The 17,998-nt window shown below is 31.5% G+C and overlaps 1 protein-coding gene and 1 pseudogene across 1 annotated transcript in view; one reads left to right on the top strand and one right to left on the bottom strand.

The window, feature by feature from the left end:
- The window catches only part of DMXL1 (Dmx like 1), a 120,515-nt gene that overhangs the window by 96,384 nt on the left and 6,133 nt on the right, over nt 1-17,998 (bottom strand). The window contains 3 exon segments of the mRNA XM_025047731.1: nt 3,079-3,157; nt 6,089-6,160; nt 9,331-9,456. Of these exon segments, the coding sequence (XP_024903499.1) occupies nt 3,079-3,157; nt 6,089-6,160; nt 9,331-9,456 (277 nt within the window).
- LOC112481011 lies at nt 14,222-14,340 on the top strand (annotated as a pseudogene).

Below are 17,998 nucleotides of genomic sequence, written 5' to 3'. Positions count from 1 at the left end.
TATGTATGATGTATTTAGCACAGGCTAGGCACTTAGCAGGAATTTAATAAATAGCAGCTAGGTAGAAAGTCTTACATAAAAACAACCCAGAAAGTACTCATGAGACATTCCATGTAAATATGATCATTATTTCACTGTTTAGCTTACCAACAGACACAAGTTTTCTTTTCTTTCTTTGAGATATAATTGACATATAGTATCATATTAGTTTTAGGTGTACAACCTAATAATTCAATATTTGAATATATTGAAAAGTGACCACCACAATAAATCTAGCTAACATCTATTACCTCACATGGTTACCATTTTTTTCCTTATGATAACTTTGAAGATCTATTCTCTTAGCAACTTTCAAATATAGTATCATTAACTGTAGTCGCTATGCTGTACATTTTGTCCCCTGGACCTATTTATTTTATAAGTGGAAGTTTGTACCTTTTGACCACTATCATCTATACCGCCCACTCCTCACTCTCTGTCTCTGGCAACCACCAATCTGTTCTCTGATCTATGAGTTTGGTTATTACAAGTTTTCTTTTCTTTAACATGAACTGAAAATAAAATTATCCCGTGAAGGATTAAGAATTTAATACAAAATACAAAATAATCCCAAGTATGGAATGAAACAATAGTAGGTAAGGTATGGTCTAATATATTCATATGAACACAAAAGATAGAGGTATGGATATTAAAAAAGAAAAAAAGTACAAAGTATAAAATAGATAATAAGCAAGATGCAATATGGGTTTGGAGATAACATAAAAGTGCTATAGCCAGTTTACTAACACCATCTGAAAAACAATTATATCCCAATAGCTGGCATATAAATATGTAAACATTGATCAAAACCAAAATACTAATATTTCACTTAAAATATTTAAAATCCTTTTACAAATAATATAAAGTTCAATTGCCTAAGTAATAATATACTAATAGTTCCCAAATATTTATTACAGTAATAATTTATTCTTCAACCAAATACTAAATTTTAAACTTTTCGATAACAAAAAAGTAAACTTTTATGTAAATTTTAACTCAATCGCAGTTAATAATATAACAATACTGAGCTGCTATCAATTCACTACTAGATATGTTAAGAAAATAAGTATCTTTCAATACTACTCTGTAATCATGATTTTAGAGGCATGTAACATTAATACTATCCTCTGAAGCATTAGTACTGACAGAACACAGGCACAAAAATTCCAAGCAACTACTATGTCATTACTAAAGAAATATCACTCAATTCAAATAAAATTTTTATTGCAGTAATTAATATGACAATTCAAGTAGCCAGTTCACTTGCTAAAAATATTTCTATCATTTACCAAGTACTTTCATATATACTGCCATATCTCATCATTAAAAAAATATCTTGTGAAATAGATATCTTAATTTAGAAGTGGGTTGACCATTCTTAGTCTGTTAAATAATCTGTTTATGACCACAAAACCTATAGTCAAATATCTGAACATTTATTGAGAGCTTAATATATGACACGAACCTAAAGATAAATACTAAATAAAATTGAATTTCAGCCCTTATTTAATAAAAAAAAATCTAAGCAAATAATTACAATAAATTGTAGTGCTATAATAAAGTAACCATATAATTAATCATCCAAATAGGAACACTTGTGAGAGCAGAAAGTAACACATTAATAATCATATGAGGACAACAGGCATAAACTGGGACATAAGTCACCCTAAAAACAGTAGAGTTATATACAAAGTGCTGTACTAAATGCCAAATTTGAACCCAGGTCTGACCTCTTTTCAATGCATCATAAAAATATACATGTGGGTTACCAGCATAAGCATCAATCCAACAATCTTATGAGAAGAAATAGATAATCTCAATCTTTTTCACCCTCTATAATAATTTCTAAAAGTTCTGAAATTTGTGTTCTAAATTAACATTTTGTCCTCAGCATCTACTATATTAAAATTTAAACTATTATATTTCATCTACTATATTAAAATTGAAACTATCTTACCTAGCTAAACTTCTAGGTCTATGTCCCAAAGATAACTTCTTTCTTATATTCTAGATTAAAATTTCTATCTATTGCGTATTGCTATATGATATACAAGCATCTCAAATTCCACACGGCCAAACAAAACCTATGTTCTACTCTAACTCCTACATATCACTCTTCCTATGGTCATAGAATCCTTAAAGTAATGTGAAATCAGTTGTCAAGTAATGTCAATTCTATTGCCTAAATGTATCTCATATCCATGTAATTCTTTTATTATTCATTCAATATTAATTGAGTACCTACTATGTTAAAGGCACTGAAACAAGTTCTTATTTCTCATTCAGACTCTTGTGAAGGCATACTTTCCAAAGGAAATTATAATTATAAATAATGTAATATTTATCCTCCTATTCCTCTTATCTCTGATCTTCCTAACTCAAATGCTACCAGAAAATCTTATAAACCACTTGTCACTAGCCACTTTCAAAAATCTGTAATACTTTCTAAACAATTAAAAAGAATTAAATTCAAAACACTTAGCATAAAAAAAAAAAAACACTTAGCATGACTGCAAAGGCCTTCTATAATATGCTGCAATCTTATCTCCTCATCACTAGACTCATTCCAGCTTCAATGAAGTATTAACCATTATTAGAATTTACGTTACACTTTCTTTGTGCCTTTGCTCACTGTGGTAGACTGGTAAAAATGGCTTTGGGATGGTTTTTAAAAGCAGAAATAGATAACTGATACATACATACATGACTCTTGTTAGAATTCACTTCTTTTTCCCTCCATCTATCTCCGCTCTCATTGTTAAAATCTATCTATGCTCAGGTCAAAAGGCTCCCCTTAAAAGTTCTCCAGATGGAATTAATGTTGCCTTTCCAAAACAACAGTATTCTTACCATAGCTGGACACTATCCCAGTGCATGTATGTCTTCATTTCAGTAGGAGCTCTAAAGGAGCACAATCTGTTTTACTTACTTTTGTGTTCCCACAAGCTCGCACAAAGTAGAACTGAAATACATGAAACTAATGGAAGCAATAGCCTAGGCAAGTGATTTCATTTCAGTTAACCCTGCTTCTGTTCTTACCTGCGGGATCCCAAGTTATATTGTGTGCTATTGATTCCAGAAAAAATTGACCACTTTTCTGCCACTGACTATATAATTCCTAAAATTAAAAAAAAAAAAAAAGTTATTTATCCAATATTATTGGCATCTTTTCTCTGTCAAATGTATATAGTCATGCTTATTCTCATTAACACATGCAATTTGTTTGTTTGTTGGGTATAACTGACCATGCAGTCATTTTTAAGAACGAAATGTTCAATTCAAAAATTGACCACTTTTCTGCCACTGACTATATAATTCCTAAAATTAAAAAAAAAAAAAAAGTTATTTATCCAATATTATTGGCATCTTTTCTCTGTCAAATGTATATAGTCATGCTTATTCTCATTAACACATGCAATTTGTTTGTTTGTTGGGTATAACTGACCATGCAGTCATTTTTAAGAACGAAATGTTCAATTCTGTCAAAAAAAAAAAAAAAATAATAAGGAATATGTGATGGAGGAGACAGTGAGAGAATATCCATTCAGGAAGTCCAAAAGTCTGTCTTTAGTATATTTAAACAACTAATAAGTATATGCCACCTTGGACAACATATTTATTAACCTCAGTCTTTTAAAATAATTATTACTTATTATTATTGTTACAAAGGTTTAATTTTAAATGTGTCTGTGTCTTCTATTTGAGGCTTTTTTCTTTTAATGTTTCATCCTCACCCAAGAGCATATGGTATGTATGAAAATTCAGAATAAGAAAGGTAACACTTCCATTATAATGTACAATTTAAGGTCTTTTCATTCCTTAAAGCAATATTTTTTCAACTTTTTTACTTCAAAACCAGTAAGAAATATATTGCACTATGACCTGGAATATACATAATATATACATAAATGCAATCATAAGTAATTTACCTTATTATATGTGATGTGTTTTAAAATTTTCTATTTCATTTTCTTTTAAATTCAGGTTGTGGCCTACTAAACTGATGTCACTAACCTCTAATAGACTGAGACCCATAAATACTTTCTTAATGTAGTGGTTCTCATACTTTAGTACAAGAATAGTCTGAAATGTTTATTTAAAATTCAAATTTCCGAGAACCATGTTCAAAGATTCAGGTTCAAAAGGTCCAGGATGGGGCACAGGCATTTGCACTTTAAACCAACACCCCAGATGATTTTGATACAGTTGGCCGGTAGAATATGCTTTTATGAAACACTATCTTATAGGAATGGCTCTCAATCACAGTGCACATCAGAACCCTCTCTAGAAACAGACATATAAGTGCCTAGGCACAACTCCATATCTACAGATTTAGAAAACCCCAGGGCAAAATCTGGACACATGTATCAACTAGTGATTCTGAAGTATATATCTCACTAAGAATCATCGCCTTAAAAGAATATTCCAGAATGTACAAAGAAATGGAAAGAATGTCTTTTTTATGAGGATCTAAAGATTGAGACTATATTCTCTCATTATAGATTTTGTACACCTTCCAAGTCTATGATTTTTCCATTTAATCCAATTTTCCTTATTCATCAAGCTTTTTTTTTTACCCTCTCTGCAAAGTCAGTGCTGCCTACCAATAAACCAGTCTCTTCTTGAGTTTTTGACATTGTTCTATTAAGCAATTATCATTAGCATAAGAGCAAACAAGCGAAAACTGAAAATCTCAATTCTACTCTTACTAATAAGGCATTTTAACATACAGATTTTTTAGAAGTGAGTTATTTCGTTCAACAAATATTTTTTGAATATTATTTGAAACATATTGTTCTGGGGGGAGCAACCACTTTTAAAATTTGTTTTTAGTTTGGATAATTACTAATTCATAAGGCTATAAAAGCTTCTAATTGGTTTCATTAGGTAATATATAAACACAAATAAAAATCAGGAAAGAATTGTGGACTCTCCTTCCATGAAATTTAAAAACGGATTCCAATTAACCCAAGAGAAAATATTTTTCATTAACACAAGGTAGAGAAAAGAATGCTCACACCTAGAAATCAATATAGCTGGTTTTTACACTTAGTTCTGTTTCATTGATCAGATTACTTGTTTATTTAGGGGCCTCTGCTGCCTTATTTATATAAAAAATAAACTAAAAGGGAATTTATAAGATACCAATGAGCTAAGTGAGAATAAAATGAAAACTATTAAAAGACATAAAGGTATATCTATTATTAAAACAGTTTAATTCTTTACATTTAACATAGTCCCTGACATCATCTTGTCCTTACAATATCCCATGAAGAATGAATAGATAGTATTCAATTTCGGAATTGAGCAGAGTTTCATAGGGCTCCTTGCTTAAGTCAGCTAAAAGGCTGACTACTAATAAATATTCTTTGGACCACACTGTGCTGATCTTCTTTTATATGGTTTAAATCACTAGTTTAATCTTCATTAAAGATAGGTAAAATAACCAGTCTATCATATTTTAAAAAGCATTAAAGCACCTAAGAAATATACTACATAATCTCAATATTTATAAAGTATTGTTTCAGAACTATTCCTGAATATACTTTCTTTATTAAAAAAAAAAAATTCACTGGTCCATTAACAATTATATTACATGATATAATATGTGCAAGAAAATAAGTCCTGGAGGTATGTTCAGACTCTGCAATTAAAACATGTAATATTAGGAACAAAATACATTAAAAAAAAAAAAAGAAAAACTATATGAAAGTGGACAATAAAAACAAAGAATTAAGTGCCACATATGACTGGACAATGGTGTTTGCATTAGCAATAAAGTAACTGCCAAACTTAAAGTTGTTGATTCTTTAAATACTTACATAAAAGAAAAAAAATAAAAAAATATTCAAGACAATTCAGCAGCACAATTTAATTCTATTTCGATGAAAGATTTAAATATATTTTTAACATGAAAGTGGCATTTAACATTTATCTTTACTTATATAATTTATGCATATTTATTTGATGCTCACACCGATTTTGCACTCATAAAAACATCTTTTAATACTCATTTCAATTCCTGAAAGGAAAATGATAAATTACTGACCAAATTTTTCTTTTCCTTTGGTAGGTTAACAGGTTCAAAAACAGAGATAACATTTCCATAGGATGCTGCAATCTTTTAAAAAGAAAAAAAAGAAAGAAAACTTAAGGATATGTTAACATGAATCAAAAGAGCAAAAGAAATAATAGTATAACTTAAAATATGCCCACACATACAATTTCATGTACCAATAGTTGAAAATGTCAAGTTTTAGAGACCATCATATCTGGATCAGAATCCCAGTACATACTATAACTTACTGTGTAACTAACAAGTTAATCTCTTTGAACTTAGTTTATCTACCTAACATCCTAACAGAATTATTTTGGGAACTGAAATAATATTTGTAAAATATCTAGTATATCATGGTCTATAAGATGCATAGTAAATGTTCTTTCTTTCTCACAGAAGACTATATTGATGTATTTCTTCTCAAGTATGGCATTTGACATGACTAAAAATCAGTTTTTGGGTTATCTGTCCTCAAAATTCACAATTCTGTGAGTGTCTATTTAATTTTTTTAAAAATAAAACTTAGATTTATTGCTTTGCAAATTGTCTAAGGGGTATGTTTTTTTCATGTTTAAAATTTACTCTTTAGATGAATGGAGAATAACCCTTTCATAGCTCTGTTCTATAAGGTAGCTATTACTAAAGCTTGAGTGAGTCACAAATGAATATTGAAATATCGACAATTGGATGGATGGATGGATGACAGATAGACTGAGAAAGAATGAATGAATGAATCACAGATAAAGATAAGAATATATAATCTAGTGAAGAGGGGCTAAGAAATAAAGATATAGCATACATATAGAAAAAAAGCAACCTCAACATTTACCAACACTTTAAAGGCCCAAACTAAACACTCCGTCAGTGCAGATAATTTCTACATCCTAAGAACTCCCCAGAATACTTAAAAATATCCATTGAAAGGTTTTTTTTTTCCATATGTATGCTATATCTTCATTCCTTATCCCTTCTTTACTAGATGTGACAACATGGATGGACCTCGAAATAATCATGCTAAGCGAAATAAGCCAGACAGAAAAAGTTGAAAATCACAAGATATCACTTTATATGTGGGATATAAACCTAAAAGCAACAAATGAACAAGACAAACAGAGACTCATGGACATGGACTACAGACTAGTGGTTACCAGAGGACTATAGAGTAGTGGTTACTAGTGGGATGGGGGAGGAGGGGGAGGTAGAAGGGGTAAAGGGAGTCAAATATAGGGGGGTAGAGGGAGAATGAAGTGGTTAAAGGGGATTAGATATATGGTAGCTGAAGGAAACTGGACTTTGGGTAGTAAACACACAATAGAATATACAGATGTCAAATTATAATGTACACCTGAAAATTATATAATTATATTAACCAATGTTACCCCAATAAACTTAACTTTTTAAAAAGTTTAAAAAAATAAAAATAAAAAATAAAGTGTTGGTAAGATTTCTTCAAAGGATACTGAATATTCAGTTTTAGAAATAAGGCATAATATGAACACAAGTGTAAAGATTAAAATAGGCAATGTATATTTGGAAGAGACTGATCACGAGCCCAGAGAGAAGAGAGTGTCTCTTATAACGGAATAATGGATGGAAGGCCAAAAAAGCAGGTTTGGGCTGATTGTGCCAAGGTGAACAATTAGAACTTTCCCAAGGTAATGGGAAGCTAAGAATGTTTTTAAGCAAATGAATAACAAATACAGATGAATTTTCTCAGGAAAATTAATCTGGTAGTACTACAAAGAAAAAGCAGCAATGATAAAATACTGATGCCTATGGTATTAAGCAGCATTTTCTTCTTTAAAGGCAAACAGAAGTCTTCAGGTATCAGAACCTGCAAATTTTCTTCCTGATATCTTAAGGAATCATTTGATTATACTAATACCTGCAAAAAGAAATTTACCTTTTACAGAATGATTATAAAACCAAAGACCTTTTCATTCTAACTTGAACTGTCATATAATCTAGCTTAACACAAAAAGATAACTCATATTGAAAATTATTAAAATTAATTTCTAACATTAACCAACCCTATATGAGTCTAGATAGTATAAGCAAGTTTTTATACAATAATGAAGATTATGGAACTACAGAGCTAGAAGATCAAACAAACATGAAGGGGAAAAAAATCTCAACAATTTTTAGCATTCCATAATAAAGATCATTTTTGTGTACAGTGAGAATGAAAGGCATAAACAAAAGAAAGAAAGATGAAAGATACTTGTTACTATATTAAAGGGACGGGGACACAGGAGTAACAAAAAGAATAGTCCAACAAATAGGTAAATATTACAAGAGCCAAAACTCCTTTTACCATGAGTATCTTTAAAGTAGACCCCAAGAAGTAACTTTTTAGACTGGTAGCTCTATTAAAAATAAATTTTTAAAAAAGGAGAAAGTATTGGGTCTACTTTGATTCTGCACACAAAATGTTCTGGTAGAATCATATGGTCAAAGTATTTAAATCTCTACTATTTAAATTTTAATAAATTTGCAAAGTTCAGCCCAGTCAAGCTACAACTATATTTAGGCCTGGCTACCTATACCCATATGGTACTCTATTAATCTGTATAATATGCTGCCTACTAATTATGACTCTTCCAATTCTGATATTGTATAGAACCCTATTTAACCTATGCTATAACATCATATGCCCTATTTCCTTTGTTTTACTTTCAAGGTTATATTACTTATCATATGCAAACGGAAGTCCGTATAAAATTTTTCATTTTTTTACAAACTTGGAACAAAATAATAAAAAAATTATAGACTTTAGAAGAGTTGATCTTCATTTTAGTACAAAGTTTATCCAGAAGTTGCAAAGCGATAACTATCTGTTTACAAAGAATTACTCTAACAAATTATTTCTCTTCAGTAGTATATTTGTAAATAGCTTGAAGATTTATTATCATTCCTTTCCCTCAATCCAATCAATTTTTAAATAACTAAGCTTTAGACATGTTCTGCAGATAATATTATAGTTCTTTATCAACTCATAGAGAAGACTATGCTTTATTTCAAAATTATGTAAGAATAGAATTCCTGACATCTCAAAGAAACATTTGAGAGAGTCACGAATTTTATTTTCTATGGTACATCTTAGCCAAAGAAATTTGTAGCTTCATTGTTCTGGAAATAAAGCAAGTCTCCAATTCAATAGAAAATACATACTTCAGAGACTATCCTGGCAAAAACCATATTCAAAACAAATCTCATATTACAAGATTACAAACCTTGCCTTGTTGCATTGAACAGTCTACACATCCTACTTGAATATTTCCATGTTTAGCTCCTGGAATTATTTGTAATCTTTCAAAATCACTTCCCAGTATAACAATGTCACATCCAGATGCATAAGCCTAAAAAAAATAAAATATAAAAAATAAATAAAATAAAAGTGATAAAATTGTCAACAAAATTATCATACAGAATACTGGCATTAAATAATTAAATATTACATTTTAACATTCTAATTTTAAATATTATTTTTTTAAAATCTGTATTACTTGAGAATATTTTCTTTACCTCCCATATACAGTCCCATTAACAAATTCGATCAGCCCTATCTGCAAAAAATATACCAATTCTGTTCACTTCTTCCTTCTCCACTGAAAGCTACAACCCTTGTCTAAGCTATTATTATCTCTTTCTTGCACTATGGTTAATTATCTGACTGTTTCCATTCTTGCTCTCCTCTAATTTCTTTCCAAAGACATGAATCATCTTTTAAAAATGTTTATTATACAAAGTAATATTCCTTGCTTAAACTACTTCAATAGTTTCCCCACTGCACTTGTAATAAAAGCTCAGCTCCTTACTATGGTCAATGCCCTAAATGATTGTGCTAATCTCCAAAACCATCTCAAGCTTCTCTTCCCTTTCTTCAATTGGCTCCTGTCCCTATATGGCCTTCTTTCTGTTCCTCAGGCATATCAATCTGTTTCCACTTCAAGGTGGTTTATCTACCTTTTACCTGCCTGGTCTTTCTCTACCTAGCTTCTTTTCAACATTCGAGTCTCAGTTTCATAATCTATTTCTCTCTCGTTCTTGCTCTTGTTCTCGCTCTCTCCCTTACTCTTGCTCTCACAATCTCATTACTTTCCATCACGTTACTGTTCATTTTTCTTCATAGCATATATCACGATTTTAAATGTCTTGCTTATTATCCATTTCCATTACTAGATGTTAAGTTCCAAGACAAGCAGTAGGGTTGAAGTTTACAGTATACTCTGCTCTAGCCCCCAATTCTTACTGAAGGGCCAGCTTTAGAAATACTATGGAATAAATGAGGTATTTAATTTCACAAAAACAACCTCCATAACCAAACAAAATAAAAAGGTAAATAGTTCAAAGTTTGTTGGCCCTGTATTTTATAGCTCTTTTTGAATTTTACAATGAGCAGAACTCTTTCAACCAGAATTCTTTTTGTGTCCTTTTCTCTACCTTCCTAGATCACAGGAGTTTCTTTCTTTAAAGGGAACATGGCTCTCCTAGAATTCACATATTACAGGCTGGCATGCAGTATAACACTGACGATAAAATATCTATCGAAAAATGTCCATTCTGATCAATTCTAAAAGTTTTAATAATTCTCTATTTTTTCATCATTTTTGCACATGCATATATACTTTACTTAATAAAAAAAAATATACTTAATATGTACTTTATGACCTAATTCCTACCAAAGCCAAGTGGTCCTATACAAGCTACCAAAAAAATAAGGGACTTGAGAAAACATACAAATAAATCTTATCACATTACAAACAAGGCAATGACGCCTAAATAGGCTGACATAACTTCTTAGTGGCAGAGTGTCCTTGAGAAACCTCATCTCCTGATTCTTGATCAAGTGCTATTTCCATGGCACCACCAGGACTTCCCTAGTTAATCATACTTGCCTGGAATTTTCCTAAAAGAAATCAAGGATAATCAAGTCTGATTCCACTAGTGTCTCATAGGAAAAAATTGACTCAGTAAATAAACAAACAAACAAAAATCTCATGATGGTCTGCTCACCTATATAAATATCCACAATAGATCATAAGGCTTGTCACAAGACCATTAGCAAGAATAAATTCCAAAAACTAATTTAAGTTTTCATTCAGAATTCTCTAAATATCTTAATATTTTAGAAATTGATTTTTAATATTAAATTTTGATAAAATACTGATTGTCACTATTTTCCCAAAATACTGTGTTAAATTTTGAATATTTACAACTTAGATTTCCTCCTCTTTATAACAAATTTTTTTCAGTTTCCATTAACTGGAATACACAGATACGCACATACACAATTTTGCTTTCCTTCTGTTATACCAAAAATTATCTACCTACTTTCAAATATTGAACTGCAAATATTTTTGTCAATCACAACTCTAAATTTTCCAGAATTAAGTCTATCTTAAGCCTAAGTACCTTACAAAATTATTGTTTAATACAGGTAGTAAACATTTGCAAAGTTGATAAATGCAGTTATTCCAGAAATACACTTAGCCCTATAGAGAGGAAGATGCCAACTTATAATACAATTAACAAACCCTTGCTCATTCAAAGAGTTATCCAATTTTGGATTATACTTGTTCTTTTGCTGTTGCTGTATTATATTATCACTGTCATTTGACTTTTCCTTAGAGACAGCACTAGAAGGTGCAAAGCTCTCTCTCTTTCTAGTTTTGGTAAATTTTAAATCAAATGAAGATTACTGATCTTCATCTGGAATATCTCTCAGTCATTCCTCACTTTTTCTCTGAGAGTTATAACTAAAGTATGGCAGTAAACTACTAGATGAGGAAAAAAAGGACATAACAAACTACATTCTGCATTTCACAAATTTGATTATTTTGCTTGGGGCTTATAATAAAGATCCTGTGGTTTTCTTAACCATAAAATGTACATGTTTACAATTTATTTAACTGTATAATTAAATGTAGGATGCATTAAAGACTCAAAAACCATATTTGCATTTTGTTACATTTCTTAATCATTTTCAAGAATTTGTAACTGTTTCCTAAAAATTCCTGTTGTACACGGAATATTGGTTGAATAAACTATAGTACCTATCCGTAATGAAATATTATGCAGTTGTAAAAAGAATAAGGAAGATATCTATTAAGTGACAATGAAGTGATTTCTAGGGGAAATTATTAAGTGGAAAAAAACAAAGTACAGTACAATGGGCATACATGGTATATTATTTTTTGTGTATGGAACAAGGAACAAGAAAACATACATGTATCTGCTTATTTTAAAAAGAAACACAGGAAGAATAAAACTAGGAAACAATAAAGTTTGTTACTGACAAAGTGGGGGAGGATGAAGTGGAAAGGATATGGGAAAGAATGATACTTCTAACTTTTTATATACTTATGACTTTTGTAACATGTTATACACATTCGAAAATTAAATCAATTAGAATGAGGTGGGGAATAAAACGTAACTAACTGCTTTTCAAATGAATACTATAGCCATACCTAAAGACAGATGGCAGGAAGAAACTAAGTAACATGAGCAGACAATTTGATCATATATTTTCTCTTGGGCAGGTAAAAGAAAAAACTAGTCTTCCTCCTTTGTTTCTCCTTTACTGTCACACTACTACCAAATTCACAATACTTTTGGCACTAGATGTGTGGGGATTTTAATCACACCAAGCAATTCTGTGACACCAACTAGGTGTCCTATAATTTAACTCAATTTTTATACTATCTAGAGATAACATCAGATCCCACAGATTAAGAAGGGCTTAGTCTTAACTGAGACTGCCCTCCACTTTAGGTACTAATCATACGTAGTAGAACCACAGATTACCCACAATTTCTGTCCTACTTGGCTACAAATCCGAGGTTCCCATGACCTCCCTCCTTGGATTCGATTATTTGCTAAACAGCTCACAGAACTCAGAGAAACATACTAACAGTTTACCAGTTTATTAAACGATAAAAATGAAGGCTACAGATGAACCGCCAGATGAAGAGATACATAGGGTGACATCTGTGAGGGTCCCTAGCACAGGAGCTTCTGTCCTATGGAGTTGGGGTGTGTCACCCTCCTGACACGGGATGTGCTCACCAAACTAAATGCTCCCTAAACCGCATACTGTTGGAATTTTATGGAGGCCTCTTCATGTAGGCATGATCAATTATTAACTCAAATTTCAGACCCTTTCTCCTCTCTGGAAAATAGCGGATAGGCCTGAAAATTCCAGCCTTCTTATCATGGCTTGCTTGGTCTTTTGTCTTTCTGGTGACCAACCACCATCTAGGAATCATCCAGGAGCCCACCTAGTTGCCTCATTAGAACAAAAGATATTCCTAGTGCTCTTATCATATAGGAATTTACAAGGGTTTCAGAAGCTCTGTGCCAGAAATGTGGTGGGAAAGTGGGGGGAGGACCGGGAGAGGAAATACAAACAAATCCTGAACTCTTTCTGTAGGTTTGTTAATTATAGTGGTACATACTATGCAATTCTGAAAATATTTTAGATGTATTATAGGAAGAGCCAAGGTTCTCACTGTATAAGAAAGAAAGATATGAAGTGGGGAAGGCACAATACAGTTATGTAAGGTTGGACTGGAATTGGAAATGTTGATATAAAAATTATGCTTTCCAAAATATACATACAATAAATAAGTCTTCCCTTAATGGCATTGATAGGTTTTGTTAAGCTATATATAATAAAACCAATTTTACCACAGGCTAATTGATATAAACATAAGTTACATTCCTATGGCACCTCATCAACATTACAACCAAATGATGCTGAATGAAACATTATTCGAGGACCTGCTATATTTTCATATATACATGTAAACATATGTTTGTATATATTTGTATGTTATACACATGTATGTTACATGTGTATGTCCAATGTAAGGGCCAAGAGGCAGATATTCCAGTAACAATGAGATCATCAAGCATCTTGATCTTGGTCTCTAGTATTCCCTCCTCAAAGAAATGGCTAGGGAAGGGTAGCTATAATGAGAGCCCAGAATACCTTGTTATGCCAGAAAAAAAAAGGGGGTGTAAAAAAAAAAAAAAAAAAAAAAAAAAAAAAAAAAAAAGAATAAGAAAAAAAAAGATGAGGCAAGATTTATAATCAATGGAAGCTCAATCCGGGGGAAAATAGTCTACGGTCATGCCACCCTGAACATGCCCGATCTCGTCTGATTTCAGAAGCTAAGCAGGGACGGGCCTGGTTAGTACTTGGATGGGAGACCACCTTGGAATACCAGGTGCTGTAGGCGTTTAAATACATACATACATACATACATACATACATACATACATACATAAAATAAATAAAATAAAAGTGGTATCAATCCAGGAGAAAATTTTGATGAGTATGAGGACACTTGCATACTCATAAAATGTCTCTCACACACTGCTTATTGTTCCAAGAAGAAAAAAAAAAACTAGTGGAAACACTGGGCAACACCTTGATGGGTCATCAAAATTAATATCACTAATGATAGAGACCATGAGTAGCCAAATGTGATACCCAGAGAAGGACATAACATCATTTATTCATAATTTTGGGGGAAAAAAAAAGCATAACCTCAATCTAATCAAGAGGAAACATCAGACAAATGTAACATGAGAAAAGGTTTGTTTTTATTTTTTTAATTTTATTTTTTTTTTACAGTTGTCATTCAATATTATGTTACTCTCAGGTGTACATCAGTGGTTAAATATTTATATCACTTACAAAATGATCCCTCTAAAAAGTCTTGCACCCATCAGGCACCATATATAGTTATGACAATATTATTGACTGTATTCCCCATGCTGAACCTTACAGCTCCATGACTATTTTGGAACTGCCAGTTTGTACTTCTACTCCACCATCTTGCCTGGAACTAAAAGGATTGTTTTTTAAAAGGGAAAAGTACTATATATTCTTCAAATGTCGATGTCAAAAAGAATAAAGAAAAAGGAAAACAATGCTAAAGAGACATGATATATACATGTAATACTTGCCCACAGACTGAATCCTAAAGTGAGGGGTAAAAATGCCAGAGAACACTGTTATATCAACCAATAAAACTAGAACATGGACAATACTTTAGATAAAAGTAGCATATCAATGTAAACTTATGAAGTTGATATCTATATTGTGATTATGTAAAAGAATATTCCTATTATGAAATATAAACTAAATTACTTAAGGGTAAAGAGTCATGATGTATGTAACTTATCCTCAAGTGTTTTGGTGGAAAAAATTATGTAGGCGCACACATATACGGTGTGCACAAATGATAAAGAAAATGGGGTCAAACTATTATCAATGGCCAATCTAGGTAAAGAGAATATGGGTGTCCCTTGTACTATTTTTATTTTACAACTTTTTCTAAGTATGAAATTACTTCTAAATAGTTATTTTCCATGTAATAATGAAAACATCTAAAACCTAAATAATTATTTCCAACAAAAAATTTTATCACTGTTAGTGCTTTCTTCTTTCTTTCCCAAACTACAGTCATCTGAGCCAATTTTTTTCTCTTTGGCATTATGCTTCAGGGCCAATGCTTTTCACTGGTATCCCATTTAATCCTTAAAATAAATTCTGTGAAGTATTTACTACAATTACCCCATTTTACTAATAAAGGAAATTCAAGCTTAGAGAAGTTGAGTAATTGGCTTAAGTTTCAGAGCTGGTATAAGGCACGACGGAGAATGAAACCAAGTTATAATTAATGGGAAAGAACATGCTTCCTCCATCTGCTATTCTGCCAGAGAGTGCCTTATAAACACACTCTGGTAAGAATTTAATAATTTTTCCCTAATTTTTTCCCATGAATAAAAATGCCTTATTCGGATTTCAGGCAACCAGAACTCCCATAACTGTTGGTAGAAATGTAAAATAAAATTGTATAACTACTAAGGAAAGCTAAACACATGCTACCCAATAATCCAGCAATTCTATTCCTAAGTTTTTAACCAACAAAAATGCATCCATATGTACACTAAGAGACATGTATAAGAATATGCATGTCTACTCATAAAAGCCCCAAAGTAGAACAAACTCAAATATCTATCAACAATGGGATGTATAATTCAAAGACAATTGGTTCAAGAAGACACCATGCAATTTTAAGTGTTACTTTAACCTGCATGCTATAATTGTGTTTTATGTATATATAAAGAGAAAAAAATTTTTGATATGTAAAACCAATGGAATGTATAAATAAATTATAGTATAATCATTTACGGAATACTATAAAGCAATGGTTATCAAACTTTCTGGTCTCAGGAATCCTCTGCACTCTTAAAGTATTGAGGATAATTATCCTCCTTTCCCTCTAACCAAGAGCTTTAGTTTGTGTGCATGATCACTATCAATATTTATTCTTTTGGAAATTAAAACTGAGAAACATAATATATCAAATGCATCAGTAATCAAAACCACCCAACAAATAAAAGCCCAGGACCAGATAGATTCATCAGAGAATTCTACCGAACACTTAAAGAAGAATTAACACCAATTTTCCTTAAACCCTTCCCAAAAATTGAAGAAGAAAGAATACTTCCAAGTTCATTTTACAAAGCCAACCTTACTCTGATGCCAAAGCTGGACAGGGACACTTCAAGAAAATTATAGACCAGTATTTCTGATGAACACAAATACAAATATAGCAACAAGATAGTAGCAAACCAATTTCAACAGCGCATTAAAAAGATCACATACCATAATCAAGCAGTATTAATCCCTGAGATGCAAAGATGGTTCAATAAAGGCCATATATGACAAGCCAACAGCTAACATACTCAATTGCAAAAGGCTGCAAGCCTTCTCCTAAGATCATAAACAAGACAAGATGCCCATTCTCCCCACTTTGATTCAACATAGTACTAGAAATCCTAGATAGAGCAATTAGGTTAGGCAAGAAAAATAAAAGGCATCCAAACTGAAAAGGAAGATGTAAAATTGTATCTGTTTGCAGATGACGAGATATTATATATAGAAAACGCTAAAGACTCCATCAAAAAACTGTTAGAACTAATAAATGAATTCAAACTTAGAATTCAAAATTGACATACTAAAATCAGTTGCATTTCTATATACTAACAAACTATTCAAAAAAGAAATTAAGAAAATAATCCAATTTATAATAACACAGAAAAAGAATAAAATACTGAATAAATTTAACCAAGGTGAAAGATCTTGTATACTGAAAACTATAAGACATTGATTAAATAAATTGAAGATGACACAAATAAATGGAAAAATATTTTCTGTTCTTGGAGAAGACTTAATACCATTAAAATGTCCTTATTACCCAAAGCGATCGACAGAGTCAACGCAATCCCTATCAAAATCCCAATGGCACTTTTCACAGAAATTAAAAAAAAATCCTAAAATTCATATGGAACCTCAAAGACCCCAAATAGCCAAAGCAATCTTGAGCAAGAACTAAGCTGAAGCCATCATGCTTCCCGATTTCAAACAATATTACAAAACTATAGTAATCAAAACAATACAGTATTAGCATAAAAGCTGACACATTGATCAAAGGAACAGAATCACGAGCCCATATATAAACCCAAGCATATATGGGCAATTAATATTCGATAAAGTCACCAAGAATACATAATGGGAAAATAGTCCCTTCAATAAATGGTGTTGGGAAAACTGGACAACCACATGCAAAAGATTGAAACTGGACCCTTATCTTACATCACACACAAAAATCGACTCAAAATAAAGACTTGAATGCAAGGCCTGAAATCTAAAGGTTTCAGTCCTAGAAGAAAACTCCTAGAAGAAAACATAGGTAGTAAGTTCCTTGACACTGGTCTTAGTGATGATTTTTTGTATGACACCAAAAGCACATGCAAAAACAATAATTAACAAGTAGGGCTACGTCAAACTAAAAAACTTCTGCACAACAAAAGAAATGATCA

The sequence above is a fragment of the Pteropus alecto genome, unplaced genomic scaffold (assembly GCF_000325575.1).
Source record: "Pteropus alecto unplaced genomic scaffold, ASM32557v1 scaffold20, whole genome shotgun sequence".
NCBI lineage: Eukaryota > Metazoa > Chordata > Mammalia > Chiroptera > Pteropodidae > Pteropus > Pteropus alecto.
Note: the sequence above shows the minus strand (reverse complement) of the source record. Positions and strands in the feature narration are given on the sequence as shown.